We start from the raw sequence: 15,304 nt of genomic DNA on the forward strand, positions 1-15,304 counted from the left end.
TGCACACCATGACGTACACACACCATGACGTACACGCATCATGACGTCACACACCATGACGTACACACATCATGACGTCACACACCATGAAGTAGTGTACACACACCATCAAGTACACACAGAACATGAGACCGAACTGAAGGGTGAACTGGAATATCAACCTGAACCGATTCACGGATCCACAGGAATCTCTCAGGAAGAATTCCCGGTTTTTTATTCCCGGTAAATTGTTCATTTTTAAAGGTGAGATTTTTATACAGAAAATGGAGTGAATAAGTAATTAGTAATTAGTAATTACCATCCGTGTTACAAGGTCGTGGTACAAACACTAACACACACCATGATAACATGTTGATAACACCTGAACACCTTGATCCTCAGGTACAGGTGAACATGAACAATGTAACTCTTGTTCCCCAGATAAACACTCACCCTGATAGTTATCCCCATGCGGGGTATGTTTATCATCATTTTCATCCGATTCCCCTTCACACTCCGTTTCTCCCTGAAAATGGGTCTTGGTCGACCTGTTGATGACAATCCGTTAAAATAGAACAATACACGGATCACGTGATTAATGTATATATATATATTATTAAACACGGAGACATGAAGTGAAGTGTAAGATCTGTTCCAGGTGATGTTCTCACCTGGGTGGCGAAACAAGCAGCAGGGGGCGGGGAGGGTGGTGGTGGTGGTGGTGGGACCGCGCAATGCATGCTGGGTACGGAGCTTCGTTGTTGCCCCTGCCCGGTTTGTCCCGCTGTGTGATTTTTCAATCCAGTCGATTTCTCCCCTAAAGTATCGTCCATTGTTCGTACACACCGGGTGTTTTCAACAAGATCTGAAGAAATGTTTCTCAGTTGTGAAAATTTACCAACATTAGACAAAACCGTTGTCATGGAAACGTGAAATCAATCCTGCGGCCTACCTCCCTGACAACACCATGTGTAAACTCGGTCGGTCGACAAACCTGGAACTTGGGGGAACAAATGATAAAGGGAAACGATCATCATTCTTAATCATTCCTCACCCACGTGACCCTCTTGTACATGACGCCGAGACCGCCGATTATCCCAGAGTTGGACCATGTTCGTCATACAACGACAACGACAACGACAACTACAACAACAACATGATGACGTGATCGTAAATTATATCGTGATGCCACCAATCACCTCATGACAACCTCTCCAACAAGGTGTGAAAACTTCGAGGATAAAACTAAATGTTTAAAGGAGGAAACCTTGAGGTTTATAAAACCACCAGTTTGTAATTTCACCTGCGTGTCGGCATGATGGGGTGAAGGAATGAGTGAAGGAATGAATGAGGAATGAGTGAAATTAACGTTCGAAATACCAAAATGTTCATCCTGACTCGGCCTCCATCAGCTTCCAGCGGAGGAACAAATAAACACTCACAGAATAATTCCCGCCTGAAGTATCTGAAGAGATTCACGTTTTCAACAGTGACGTCACGTTTTGACGTAATAAATGATGGAAACGATCGTGAAGGTGAACAACAAACAACAACAGCGAAGTGTGCGGGGGTGGGGGGGGGGTGTTATGCTGTCTGTGACGTGTGGCTTCCTCTGTGACGTCACATTTCATATGCAAACGACCAACGTCGAGCCAAAAGCTTTTGTTCCAGAGAACTTCAGGATCAACAAGAGTGTTCAGTGGAGAACGTTCATACAAAATCTCGACAAGTGTTCTGTACCCGGAGTACCTGGATTTAAATATCTCGACAGGTGTCCTGGTTAAATCTGTGAGTACGAATCTTATTTACTCTCTTGTTTGTTCGGCTGTGATTTTAGCGAATGTGAACTCCATTGTGTATTTGTGAGTACGATATCTCAGAAGGTGATGGACGGGTTCGGACGTACCTTGGTGGACAGGTTGGGTGTGGAACAAGGACCATTTGATGAGATTCTGGTTCATATACACATTCATATCCACACTATCAGTGGGATACAAAAGGTTACCTCTTCACCTGGTGCAGGTGTTTGTGTTTCCCAGTGACGTTACGTTTCACCAGGTTTCCCTCTCTGAGTGATTCTCCATTTCTCTGTTTGTTTCTTTCTCCACACAGAACTTTAGTGTTTTTCTCCATAACTGATTATCTGATCGAGAGAACATTTTCACACAGCAGCGACTCCTTTTGTAGAATGTTTTCTTGATAATTGTGACGTCATAAGTCACGTGGGGTGGCAGCCATGTTGAAAAACAGAAAAACTTTGCTCCTCTGTTTGCATCTCTGAAACTGCACCGAGGAAAAAAATTCAAACTCGGCACACAGCAAGTACTCCTCTTCAGGAATGAGGGTGATTTTTTATGTCACAGGTGCCTTAATTATGATGTCATAATTGCAAATGCAGAATGCTCCATCTGATGAGTTTTAAAAAATTTTCAGGGTCGTCTCGGAACAAAATGGGACACAGAAAAATTTATTGATGATGTCATCGGTCACGTGATTCAGGAGCCATATTGTTTTTGTTTTTTTTAAACCTTCAAAAATATTCTCTGAAATGGATGAACAGATCGAGGTGAAACTTTACACGTGTGACCGCCTATCCATGAGTAACAAAAGGATCAGACATGTGATATCATCGGTCATGTGGCTTGGCAGCCATATTGGATTTACCCGAAAAACAATAAAAATATTCTTCTCAAGAACAGTTGCACAAATCGAGGAAAAACTTCACACAAACGTTCCGCAAACCTTGGGGATACGAGGGTTTTCACAAGTAATTGACGTCACATGGTCTGGCAGCCATTTTGGATTGAGGGAAAATCTTAAATTATTTCTCTTGAACCAATCGATCAATCAATTCCAACAGTAATCAGCCATCATGACTGCGTCCCAGCGACCCTGATACCTGGTCTCCATCTCCTTCATGTCCTGATGGAATCTCTCCCCCTGCTCGTCACTCATTGAACCCAGGTTCTCAGGAAACCGGTTCATTTGTGAAAATAGGTAGTGCATCTTGATGCTCATGTTGCAGCCCAGGTTTCTGAAAGCAGTCAGCATGTTGTTGACAAGTTCTGCGTAGTTTCTGGCCTTATTGTTGCCAAGAAAGTTCTTCACTACCAAAACAAATGTCTTCCACGCTTCCAGTTCCACTTCGTTCATTGAGTTTTTGAACTCTGGATCTCTGATGAGCTTACGGATCTGAGAACCATCAAAGATGCCAGCTTTCAACTTCTCCATGGTCAATCCTGGAAAAGCCTGGCACAAGTAAGTGAAGCAGTCACCATCTTTGTCCAGAGCCTTGGTGAACTGCTTGATTAAGCCGAGCTTGATGTGCAGCGGTGGGAAGAGTATTCTGTCTCTGTCCACCAAAGGGTCGTTGATGACGTTCCTTTCTTTGCATGGCACCAATTCCTCCCGCACAGGCCAGTCCTTCTTCGTGTAATGCTGAGCATGGTCCCTACTATCCCACATGCACAGAAAACATGGGTACTTGGTGAAGCCAGACTGTTGTCCCAACAAAAAGTTCACCATCTTCAGGTCAACACAAATAAACCACTTATGCTGATCATAACCAATTTTCTCCAGCACGTACTTCACCGCTTCATACTTCTCCTTCAGTGTAGTCGAGTGAGCGATGGGTACAGAGGCAAACTGGTTGCCGTTGTGTAGCAGAACACATTTCAGTGATCGCTTGCTGCTGTCAATGAACAGTCTCCAATCTTTGGGTTCGTACTGTGGCACTCCAAGCTTGAGCAGAAGCGCATGTCATAAATTGGCACATGTAGGTATTATACATTCTTCAGAGTTCGTTATTTCAAGAAATACAACTTTTTTGTATCACATTATTACAAAATCTGCCCCATTAACTTTAGTTTTGATCCACGAACTTTATGCTTTGCCTCACCAAATTTTGGAAGATTTTGAGGTTTTATGACTTCAAACTGATCCCTTTTCGACATAATCACCCAGAACTATCGTACCTGAATACTTCTTGTCATTAAAATAATTATTTCCAATCAAAACAATTATTTGACATGACATTTTACCCCCACCAACTTCTTCTAAAATGCTCCACACATGCGTACATGTGAACAAAAATGTAAAAAACGACATGTGGCCATATCTCAAAAACTTGACCTGATTGAACAAAACTAATGTGAGTTTTGGATTCAGCACATCAGATTCGTCCTAAATCAGCTTAAAAAATGCAGACAACAAATTTGTTGTTGACCAGTGTAATGATTGTGACATCATCAGCCTGCCTTCTTGCTCTGTCTTGGAGGGAAATGCTGTGTGGAGAACCGTTGGTTCGTGTGTGCACACCTGTTTGTGACTGTTCACATGTTTTATTGAAAACCAATCACTCACATTGCTCGGTGGGAAACCTAAGGTGACTTTGCCTAACATGACCGTGATCAATGAAGACCCGAATACGTTAAAGTATCAATGATAATGATGAACCTCACACTGAATTTCAACCCATCTCCCCCAAATGATTTGCAGGTCGAGGAAATATGGTGAGGAAACGTGATCAGACAGCTTGGATGATGGATGGTGCAACTGGCACAACCACCACAACCACCCCAACCACCATCCATGCTGGAGACCTTCAGAAAACGAAGGAAACTTCAACAGCAGCAACAACCTTTCATGAAAACCACATGGCTTCACCAAGGAGAAAAACCTTGTTCAAGAGGTTTATGAACAACATGAACGGTTTGCTGTGTGTAAATCACAATCACACAACTGAAGAAAGTGGAGATGAAAAGGTGAATAAACCGAAGAAGAATAAGAAGATTAAGAAGAAGAAGACCCATTTTTGGGAGAAGGTAAATCCCTTGTCCCACCAATTGTGCAAACCTGAAGGTGATGATGTCATTTTGGGGAAACACTTGTAGAGGGTTCTTCAACAACATGTGAAATTCATCAAAGGTCACAAGTTTGTTTTTTAAGAGTTTTTTTTATTCACTTCATTTCTGATAATCATGAAACAGAGTAGACCGTGCACAATGTTATCTTGAAAAAAATTCCCTCTGTTTAATGCAGTGATGATATTTATTGTCATATGTTCCAGCGACGACGGCACAACATGAAAATGTCTCAGGAGAGTGAGTGTCTTGAGGAGCTTCATGTTCAGACTGAACAGCTCACCATGGACCTTCAACCAATGAGCAGAGCGGTGTTTTTCATGGAGCAGGACACTGAGCTCCATGCAAAGCATCGCAACGAGCAGCACCATATGTTCCTGCAGGAGATTGAGTATCTTGAGGAGCTTCATGTTCAGACTGAACAGCTCACCACGGACCTTCAACCAACGAGCAGAGCGGTGTTCTTTATGGAGCAGAACACTGAACTACATGCAAAGCATCACCAGGAGCAGCACCATGTGGTCCAGCAGGAGAGAGAGTGTCTTGAGGAGCTTCATGTTCAGACTGAACAGCTCACCACGAACCTTCAACCAATGAGCAGAGCGGTGTTCTTCATGGAGCAGGACACTAAGCTCCGTGCAAAGCATCACCAGGAGCAACACCATGTGGTCCAGCAGGAGATTGAGTGTCTTGAGGAGCTTCATGTTCAGACTGAACAGCTCACCACGGACCTTCAACCAACGAGCAGAGCGGTGTTCTTCATGGAGCAGGACACTGAGCTCCATGCAAAGCATCACCAGGAGCAGCACCATGTGGTTCAGCAGGAGATTGAGTGTCTTGAGGAGCTTCATGTTCAGACTGAACAGCTCACCACAGCCCTTCAACCAACGAGCAGAGCGGTGTTCTTCATGGAGCAGGACACTGAGCTCCGTGCAAAGCATCACCTGGAGCAGCACCATGTGGTCCAGCAGGAGATTGAGTGTCTTGAGGAGCTTCATGTTCAGACTGAACAGCTCACCACGGACCTTCAACCAAAGAGCAGAGCGGTGTTCTTCATGGAGCAGGACACTGAGCTCCATGCAAAGCATCACCCGCAGCAGCACCATGTGGTCCAGCAGGAGATTGAGTGTCTTGAGGAGCTTCATGTTCAGACTGAACAGCTCACCACAGTCCTTCAACCAATGAGCAGAGCGGTGTTCTTCATGGAGCAGGACACTGAGCTCCATGCAAAGCATCACCCGGAGCAGCACCATGTGTTCCAGCAGGAGATTGAGTGTCTTGAGGAGCTGAATGTTCAGACTGAACAGCTCACCATGGACCTTCAACCAATGAGCAGAGCAGTGTTCTTCATGGAGCAGGACACTGAGCGACATGCAAAGCATCACCAGGAGCAGCACCATGTGGTCGAGCAGGTGAGCAAGTTGTGGGATTCTGGTCACACCTGAGTGATCAGAAAAGACACTTTCCCTTTGCTCCATATTCCGTGACAGATATGTGCATTACTCATTCATCTGCATGTCCTGTGTGTCACCTGATTTGACAGGAACAACTCCTGAGGAGGAAACAAGATGAGGAACAAGTTCATTCTGTGAATCATTTTCTGCATCAAAATGCAATGGAGGACATAGAGGAGCACAATGAAAAGCTTGCGGTAATGAGGGGAATAGTAGATTGGCTTCAAGAGGGGCAGGGCGGACTCAGTAAGACAGTCCAGGCGGTTAGTTCCTGATGAAAATTGAAATGTGAATCAAATTTAATGTGTCCTTGTGCACCACATTGAGATTAGTTATGCTACAATGTGGTCGGGGAAATCATGTTGCATGTTCGTTTGTCTTCTCTTTCTTCCCGATATTCCCAAAATTCATTTTCAGGTTAAAGCCTTCAATAAACGGAACCAAGAGCAGATGTTTCATATTATCGAGCTTGAGCAACATTTGCAGGAGGTTCTGCAGACAAACGAGGATGAGAGTGAGGGTGAGGAGCTCTTAGAGAACCTTCCGATGAACCCGATCGAGCCTGCAAGAAAACAGGATTGTCCATCTTTTCATCAGGTGAGCATCCTTATGATCTCGGGGGCGAGCCAATATTACTCATTGATAATGTGTGTCCTGTGTGTCATGTAATTTTCACAGGGACAGCTCCTGAAAAGGAAGGTAAACGAAGAAGAAGTTCATTTCCTGAATTATTGTCTGCAGCAAAACACAGATGAGGATGAACAGCAGCACAATGTAACATTTGCTGCAACAAACGGAATGTCTGAGTGGCTGAAGGAGTGGCAAGAGCGGGTCACGAAGGCAATCCAGGAGATTAGTTCCTGATGATCATTGAAATCAGAATCAAATTGAACGTGTCCTCGTGGACCAGGTTGAGATGCGATATGGCAGAGGGAAATGCTATTGCCTGTTCGTTTGTATCATATACTTTGTCTCCTCTTTATTCTTTTAATTCATTTTCAGGTCAAGGACGTCAAGAGGCTGTACCAAACGCAGTCTTCACGTGTTGTTGAGCTCGAACGTTTGCAGGAGTCTCTGCAGTCAAGCGAGGGCGAGGGTGAGCTATCGGAGAACCATTTGATGACCCCGACCAGAAGTGCAGGAAAACAGGATTGTCCTCCTTTTGAGCAGGTGAATATTCTTAAGATGTCGGGGGCTCATCATTATTCTGAGTGATCTGAACAAATTACTGGGTTATTTCTCTGAAATAATCTCAGAGTGGGTCCCGGTGTCCGGCCGTCCATCCGTGAGCATTTGACTATAACATCCTCTCCTCACAAACTACCCAACTGATGTGGACCAAATTTGGAACAATGCAAACATCTTCTCCACAACGACCTGAGAGACATGGACAAATTTGGAACAATGCATCAGGACAGTAAGGTCTCATAGGGTTGTGCTTCCCTTCCAGATCTGTCCATTGAAAGGGGGTGAAAGGTGGGTTTGTCCGAAATATTGGAATTTTATTCAAAAATCTTCGCAGAAACCGAAAACAGGATACAGACCAAAATGTCTGTGCGGCATCGTGACCATGCCCCAACCTTAAGTTGTGCTCCCAATGACCGTACCAATTCAGGAAAGGGGGCCATGCCCCTTCCCCCTAATCCGTCATTTTCACTCTGCCTGTTCGGGAAATAACCGTCAATCTCCACAAGACTTTTTTTTTGTGCATGGAACTTCGACAAGTGGAATTGCTTCATCTGTTTGATAGATGTGATCACAGCACACTTGTTTTTTTTCTCCTTTATTTTTGCCTGTCTGTCACTGTGCCAAGATCCCAGGTAGTGACAGTCATGTTTGCTCACAGAGTTTCACCTCAACATGATCATTCTGTTCAATAACAGAAAAACTTTGACATTGGGTTAAGTCCCGGTTTCAGACACGAGGTAAAATTACAAATACTTGATGCACTGACGTGTTCCCAACTCGGGATGTGTTTTGCAGGTGAAGTACCTGAATAGAAACGTGCACAATGACAGGAAACGCAATCATCTTCGGATGCAGAATACGATGATAATATTACCTCCAATAAAGAGGGAGAGGATTGTGAAGGAGAGCTTCAGAGGACAACGGCCCAAAAGATTGTTTGAAGCAGCAGGGCGTGGAGCAGCACAAGAACAAAAGACTCATCGAAACACACGAAAGCATGAAGAGCCGCTCTTGAAAGTTGTGCTCCTGCGGCAGCAGAGATTAGCCTGGGAAAGAGGAATCATTGAAAATGATCTGAGAATACGGTAAGTTACACATTCCTTCAATCACTGGACCGAGCGAGTATCCTGGTAAATCTCTTGACACGATGTTACAATGTCTGCTTTCTCTGACTGTCGTTGTTTCCATTCCAGCAGGTTAGTTATTGATGATAGTTTGATTCAAAATTAGAATAAAACAAAACGTTCTTGTGTCCTTGAAGACTATGGTTCTGGAACTTGGAATGGGAGACATATTATGGAACATATTCATTTCATCTTTAGGAGAAAGAATTTGTATTCACGAGTCCTTTCATAATTTTTTCAAAGAAAAAACACTGATAACAAAAATCAGTGTCCACTTGTACCATGAAAATAGTACAAAAGTGGTTGGGGAAGAATTGGACTGCAGTGTCACCCACCGGACGAGGAACATGGCTTCAGCGACACTGCGTACTCACACTCTTCCCCACGAGTGTAGTTTTGTGGTTGCTGTTGGCTAATACTAGCTAATCTGCCTCACATCAAGGGTTCCACTGCACCCTCAGTTTCCTGAATTGCCACAAACAGTCCAAGCTCGATGGGTGTTTTTTAGGAGACACAGTCTCCTTTTTGGATGGCCATTGGCTCCCTAAGGGAGCTCATGCACCCTTTTTTCAGTTGTTTTTAGTCCTGCAACAGTGTCAGTCTGTCCCCACTCGCAAGCCAGTAAGGGGTGTCGGTTTCGTCACCGACAACTCCACAGGAAGAATTTTCAGATGAATGATCACTGGATAAGTTGCTGGTGTCATTAAGAACAGAAACAATCCATAATCTGTAAAAGTTAGAGTTAATAAAGCCTGCATCGGACAGGGATTGACATATGGAAGTGAAACATTGACAATGCCCACATTGATGAAAACCAAGCGAAAGGGAACAGGTCCGTGTCCCCTCCCAATTACAATTAATTTGTGGAAGGTCTCAGGCATGATCGAAGATGCAAAAAGAATGGGAAGAACAGAGATGACAATGGTATGATTGAATGGATTGTCTCTGAAAGAAAGAATGCGAAGTTCAGAAATCGGGAAGAGATTTTTAAAAATCAATACGAGTGAAACAACAACAAGGAAGTCCAACACTGGTGGAAGCCATTCAGCCCATCATGCCTGCGCGAACACCACACCAACCCAGAATCTTAGAAAGAAAATGGAAAAAAAAAGTTTAATTCATGAAAGTACAAAAAAAAAAGTGTTGTTGTTGTTGTAATTATTACTTATTTATTTTCTTTCCCTCGGAGAGGGGGCATGGGCTTGGTTAAAAACACACATCAACCACACAACCTCCTTCACAAGAACCCCACCAACAGCACTCCGTACACAATCACCCATCAATACTCAAACTTGCTAAAAGTCTTATCAACATCCCCATACCCCTCCACCTCCATAACTTCCAGGAACCTATCTAATTCTAACTTAAACTTATCTACTTTTTCTGCTGCCACCACCTTTCCAGGGAGACCATTCCATGCATTAACGACTCTCTGAGTGAAAGTCCTCTGCTTTACTACCATCTTAACTCTCCTCTTCTTTACTCTCAGGCGATGGCACCTGGTTCTGTCACTGTCTCCTCTGTTGAATAATTCATCTGCACTTATTTTATCTCTGCCTTTCATTATCTTAAACATCTCCATCATATCTCCTCGCAACCGTCTCCTTTCTCGTGAATAAAGCCCTGTCTCCTTCAACCCCTCCTCACAGCTGAGTTTGGCTCGGCCCGGAATCAATCTAGTAGCCCTACGCTGAACCTTCTCTTTGGCGTCTATGTCCTTCCGGAACTGTGGTGACCATAACTGCACACAATATTCTGGATGTGGCCTCACTACATTCCTGTACAATGTTAACACCACCTCTTTTGACTTGTAATAGATTCCCCTCCTTCGACAGCCAAAAAACCTATTTCCTTCGCCTGCAGCTGCCTGGGACTGTGCTGCTTGCTTACCACCCGTATCGATTACCACCCCCAGATCCTTCTCCTGTGTGACACGAGAAATTAACTGAAGAATAACTTTCGAAGAGAATACTTGTTTGGTTTGGTCATGTGCCACGAAGCTCCGCTGATGAAGCTGTAAAGAGAGCAATAAAGCTAGTGGTCGAAAGAAGAAAGGACATCCACAAAACCACATGTATTGGAAATGTCAAGAAAGAAATGGAATATTTGGATTTGCACGACATTGATGCAATGGATACATTCGTATGGAGGAATGCCATCATTCATACAATCCGCTGGACAACGGGGAAAATTGTCAAAAAACGTTTGTTGTTGTTGTTGTTGCTGATTGCAGTTGTTCTGCATCTGAAAATTAATTGATGGAATAAAGCAATTGAGGAGGAGAAAAAGTGATTTGCCAAAATGAACGATGTTAACAGCCATTGTGATTTTATCACAATGAAAGGGCTTTTGGATAAGTAAATTGTGGAAATGGCAAATCACTCCCTGGAAAAGTCAGGTGGACATCTGGACCCATGCCCGTGTTATTTTCTTTCTGAAATTTTTGCTCCAACTCTGTCAACCCCAGCAATAATTAAAGAAACCTGACAGAAAATGTTTAAACATCAAAATGATGACAGGGAAAACGAAATACGGTATTTAATGTTGATGACTTCATGCACTGACATCTTGTCTGCTCTGAACGTCTCTTCCAGGTGGAGCAGCTGAAAAAAATGTCCTGCAGTGGAAGGAGAGACAATTAAATTATATGAAGCTGGAGGAGGAGAGGATGAGACATTTAATCTGTTCATATGTTTGATGTGATCACATTGGTTGTTGTCATTATTTTCTGTTAATAAATGAATAAACCTGATGGAGATTGTTGCTCGTCGATATGCTGGAGTTAATGGCACCATCTCTCAATGATGAAGAATTAATGAAAAAAATAATAAAAATTCTGCACCTGTTTTAACTGCACCTGTTTGAACTCGTTATCTGCATAAAAGACAGCTGTCCACACTCAATCAATCAGACTCCAACCTCTCCACAATGGGCAAGACCAGAGAGCTGTTTAAGGACATCAGGGACAAAATTGTAGACTTGCACAAGGCTGGGATGGGCTACAGGAGAATAGGCAAGCAGCTTGGTGAGAAGGCAACAACTGTTGGCACAATTATTAGAAAATGGAAGAAGTTCAAGAAAGCAGTCAATCTCCCTCGGTCTGGGGCTCCATGCAAGATCTCACCTCATGGAGCCTCAATGATCATGAGAAAGGTGAAGGATCAGCCGAGAACTACACGGCAGGACCTGGTCAATGACCTGAAGAGAGCTGGGACCACAGTATCAAAGAAAGCCAGAAGTACCACACTACGCCGTCATGGATTATAATCCTGCAGCGCAAGCAAGGTCCCTCTGCTCAAGCCAGCGCATGTCCAGGCCCGTCTGCAGTTTGCCAATGACCATCTGGATGATCCAGAGGAGGAATGGGAGAAGGTCATGTGGCCTGATGAGACCAAAATAGAGCTTTTTGGTTTAAACTCCACTCGCCGTGTTTGGAGGAAGAAGAAGGATGAGTGCAACCCCAAAAACACCATCCCAACCATGAAGCATGGAGGTGGAAACATCATTCCTTGGGGATGCTTTTCAGCAAAGGGGACAGGACGACTGCACCGTATTGAGAGGAGGATGGATGGGGCCATGTATCGCGAGATCTTGGCCAACAACCTCCTTCCCTCAACAAGAGCATTGAAGATGGGGCGCGGCTGGGTCTTCCAGCATGACAACGACCCGAAACACACAGCCAGGGCAACTAAGGAGTGGCTCCGTAAGAAGCATCCCAAGGTCCGGGAGTGGCCGAGCTCGTCTCCAGACCTGAACCCAACAGAAAATCTTTGGAGGGAGCTGAAAATCTGTGTCGCCCAGCAACAGCCCCGAAACTTGAAGGATCTGGAGAAGATCTGCATGGAGGACTGGGCCAAAATCCCTGCTGCAGTCTGTGCAAACCTGGTTAAGAACTACAGGAAACATCTGATCTCTGTAATTGCAAACAAAGGTTTCTGTACCAAATATTAAGTTCTGTTTTTCTGATGTATCAAATACTTATTTCATGCAATAAAATGCAAATTAATTATTGAAAAATCATACAATGTGATTTTCAGGATTTTTGTTTTAGATTCCGTCTTTCACAGTTGAAGTGCACCTATGATAAAAAATTTCAGACCTCTACGTGCTTTGTAAGTGGGAAAACCTGCAAAATCGGCAGTGTATCAAATACTTGTTCTCCCCACTGTAGAAATGCACATCAGCAGTACGCACGTTTCCACTTCGTTTCCATAATCTGGGTAATTTTATTTTCAAGAGCGATCGAGGCAGTGTTCTATTGCCTATACACTGTCCGAAATAAAGGGATGTGTCAGCAGACCGTGTTGCATGCTTGGAAACAAGATTGCCCGAAGGGTGGGTACTCACTCTTCTGTGGTATTAATAATCATAAAGATAATACCATGACCCCCCATTGGATCCCATCGGTTGTGGGTACTGCTTGTGTGAATAACTTAGTGACATTTATTTGTACAACAGGGGCGTTCCATGTCAAGTGTACACATTTTTCAGCAAAATTTTGACACATCATCTCAGATTTCACTCTTTTTTGTGCAAGTGTTTGTATCCACGGTAAAACATTATTTGTCAATTTTCAGACCTGCCCCCCCCCCGCCAAATTTGGGCACGCCCGGTTGACCCACAATTTTACAGTGGCCATATCACAGGTTGTAGTGGTCCGATTTGGCTGATCTTGGTATCAAAATGATCATAAAAGCGAGATCTTTCGAATCGCGTCAAGTAAAATCACTCCAAAACAGGAATTCAAAAAGTTAGAGGTTGGGGCACCCTTTGACCTTGGGCCGCCACCCCCCAGCCAAACCGATGATCCCGATTTTTTTTCGTGTGAGAATACCCCTTCATATACTCCAACACCTCAGTATAAATGAAAATGGGATCTCAATGGATTCAAGTGTGATGAAGGTTTTATTGTTCGGGGTCCAAATATTACTAATTCTTGATTCGACATTGGGCGACGTTTGCCGTCATCGTTCGAAAGACGTCACCTGCTGGCAAGCAAATTTATGTCTGAAATTGACAATCATCATCTCTGGACTATTGTATATACATATATATATATATATATATATGTATATATATATATATATATATATATATATGTATATATATATATATATATATATATATATATATATATATATATATATATATACATATATATATATATATATATATATGTATATATATATGTATATATATATCTATATATATATATATATGTATATGTATATATATATATATATGTATATGTATATATATATATATATATATATATATATATATATATATATGTATATATATATATATATATATATATATATATATATATATATGTATATATATATATATATATATATATATGTATATATATATATATATATATATATGTATATATATATATATATATATATATATATGTATATATATATATATATATATATATATATATATATATATATATATATATATATATATATGTATATATATATATATATATATATATATATATATATATATATGTATATATATATATATATATATATATATATATATATATATATATGTATATATATATATATATATATATATATATATATATATATATATATATATATATATATATATATATATATATATATATATATATATGTATGTATATATATATATATATATATATATATATATATATATGTATGTATATATATATATATATGTATATATATATATATATATATATATATATATATGTATGTATATATATATATATATATGTATATATATATATATATATATATATATGTATATATATATATATATATATGTATATATATATATATATATATATATATATATATATATATATATATATATATATATATATATATATACAGTGGGAAGAACAAGTATTTGATACACTGCCGATTTTGCAGGTTTTCCCCCTTACAAAGCACGTAGAGGTCTGTAATTTTTATCATCGGTACACTTCAACTGTGAAAGACGGAATCAAAAACAAAAATCCCGAAAATCACATTGTATGATTTTAAAATAATTAATTTGCATTTTATTGCAAGAAATAAGTATTTGACACATCAGAAAAACAGATCTTAATATTTGGTACAGAAACCTTTGTTTGCAATTTCAGAGATCAGATGTTTACTGCAGTTCTTAACCAGGTTTGCACAGACAGCAGCAGGGATTTTGGCCCACTCCTCCATACAGATCTTCTCCAGATCCTTCGGGTTTCGGGGCTGTCGCTGGGCGACACAAACTTTCAGCTCCCTCCAAAGATTTTCTATTGGGTTCAGGTCTGGAGACTGGCTTGGCCACTCCAGGACCTTGAGATGCTTCTTACGGAGCCACTCCTTAGTTGCCCTGGCTGTGTGTTTCGGGTCGTTGTCATGCTGGAAGACCCAGCCACGCCCCATCTTCAATGCTCTTGTTGAGGGAAGGAGGTTGTTGGCCAAGATCTCGCGATACATGGCCCCATCCATCCTCCCCTCAATACGGTGCAGTCATCCTGTCCCCTTTGCAGAAAAGCATCCCCAAAGAATGATGTTTCCACCTCCATGCTTCATGGTTGGGATTTTGTTCTTGGGGTTGTACTCATCCTTCTTCTTCCTCCAAACACGGTGAGTGGAGTTTAAACCAAAAAACTCTATTCTGGTCTCATCAGATCACATGACCTTCTCCCATTCCT

General features: G+C 41.7%; 1 protein-coding gene across 2 annotated transcripts; it reads left to right on the top strand.

Annotated features, from left to right (window-relative positions):
* Window positions 1–6,652: 6,652 nt before the first annotated feature.
* Window positions 6,653–11,566, top strand: LOC147019516 (uncharacterized). 2 transcript variants are annotated; one of them, XM_085894066.1, is made up of 4 exons: window positions 6,653–6,892; window positions 7,298–7,465; window positions 8,279–8,568; window positions 11,202–11,566. In XM_085894066.1, exons 1-4 carry the CDS (start codon window positions 6,662–6,664, stop codon window positions 11,212–11,214), a joined length of 702 nt encoding a protein of 233 aa, XP_085750192.1. In that variant the 5' UTR covers window positions 6,653–6,661; the 3' UTR covers window positions 11,215–11,566. The 2 variants fall into 2 exon arrangements, with proteins under 2 accessions (XP_085750192.1, XP_085750191.1); XM_085894065.1 differs by lacking the exon at window positions 11,202–11,566 and adding an exon at window positions 10,523–10,659.
* The last annotated feature ends 3,738 nt before the right edge of the window (window positions 11,567–15,304 follow it).

Source organism: Eptatretus burgeri, chromosome 9 (genome assembly GCF_056783735.1).
Source record: "Eptatretus burgeri isolate ZD-2024b chromosome 9, Ebu_testis_v1, whole genome shotgun sequence".
In the NCBI taxonomy this organism is placed as follows: domain Eukaryota; kingdom Metazoa; phylum Chordata; class Myxini; order Myxiniformes; family Myxinidae; genus Eptatretus; species Eptatretus burgeri.

What these genes read in the sequence shown, in the direction of transcription:
- LOC147019516 (XM_085894065.1), top strand. Translation starts at nt 6,662, where the DNA reads ATGTTCGTTTGTCTTCTCTTTCTTCCCGATATTCCCAAAATTCATTTT. An exon ending in ATTGTCCATCTTTTCATCAG is followed by an intron (nt 6,893 to 7,297) that starts GTGAGCATCCTT and finishes ATTCATTTTCAG; the next exon opens with GTCAAGGACGTCAAGAGGCT. An exon ending in ATTGTCCTCCTTTTGAGCAG is followed by an intron (nt 7,466 to 8,278) that starts GTGAATATTCTT and finishes TGTGTTTTGCAG; the next exon opens with GTGAAGTACCTGAATAGAAA.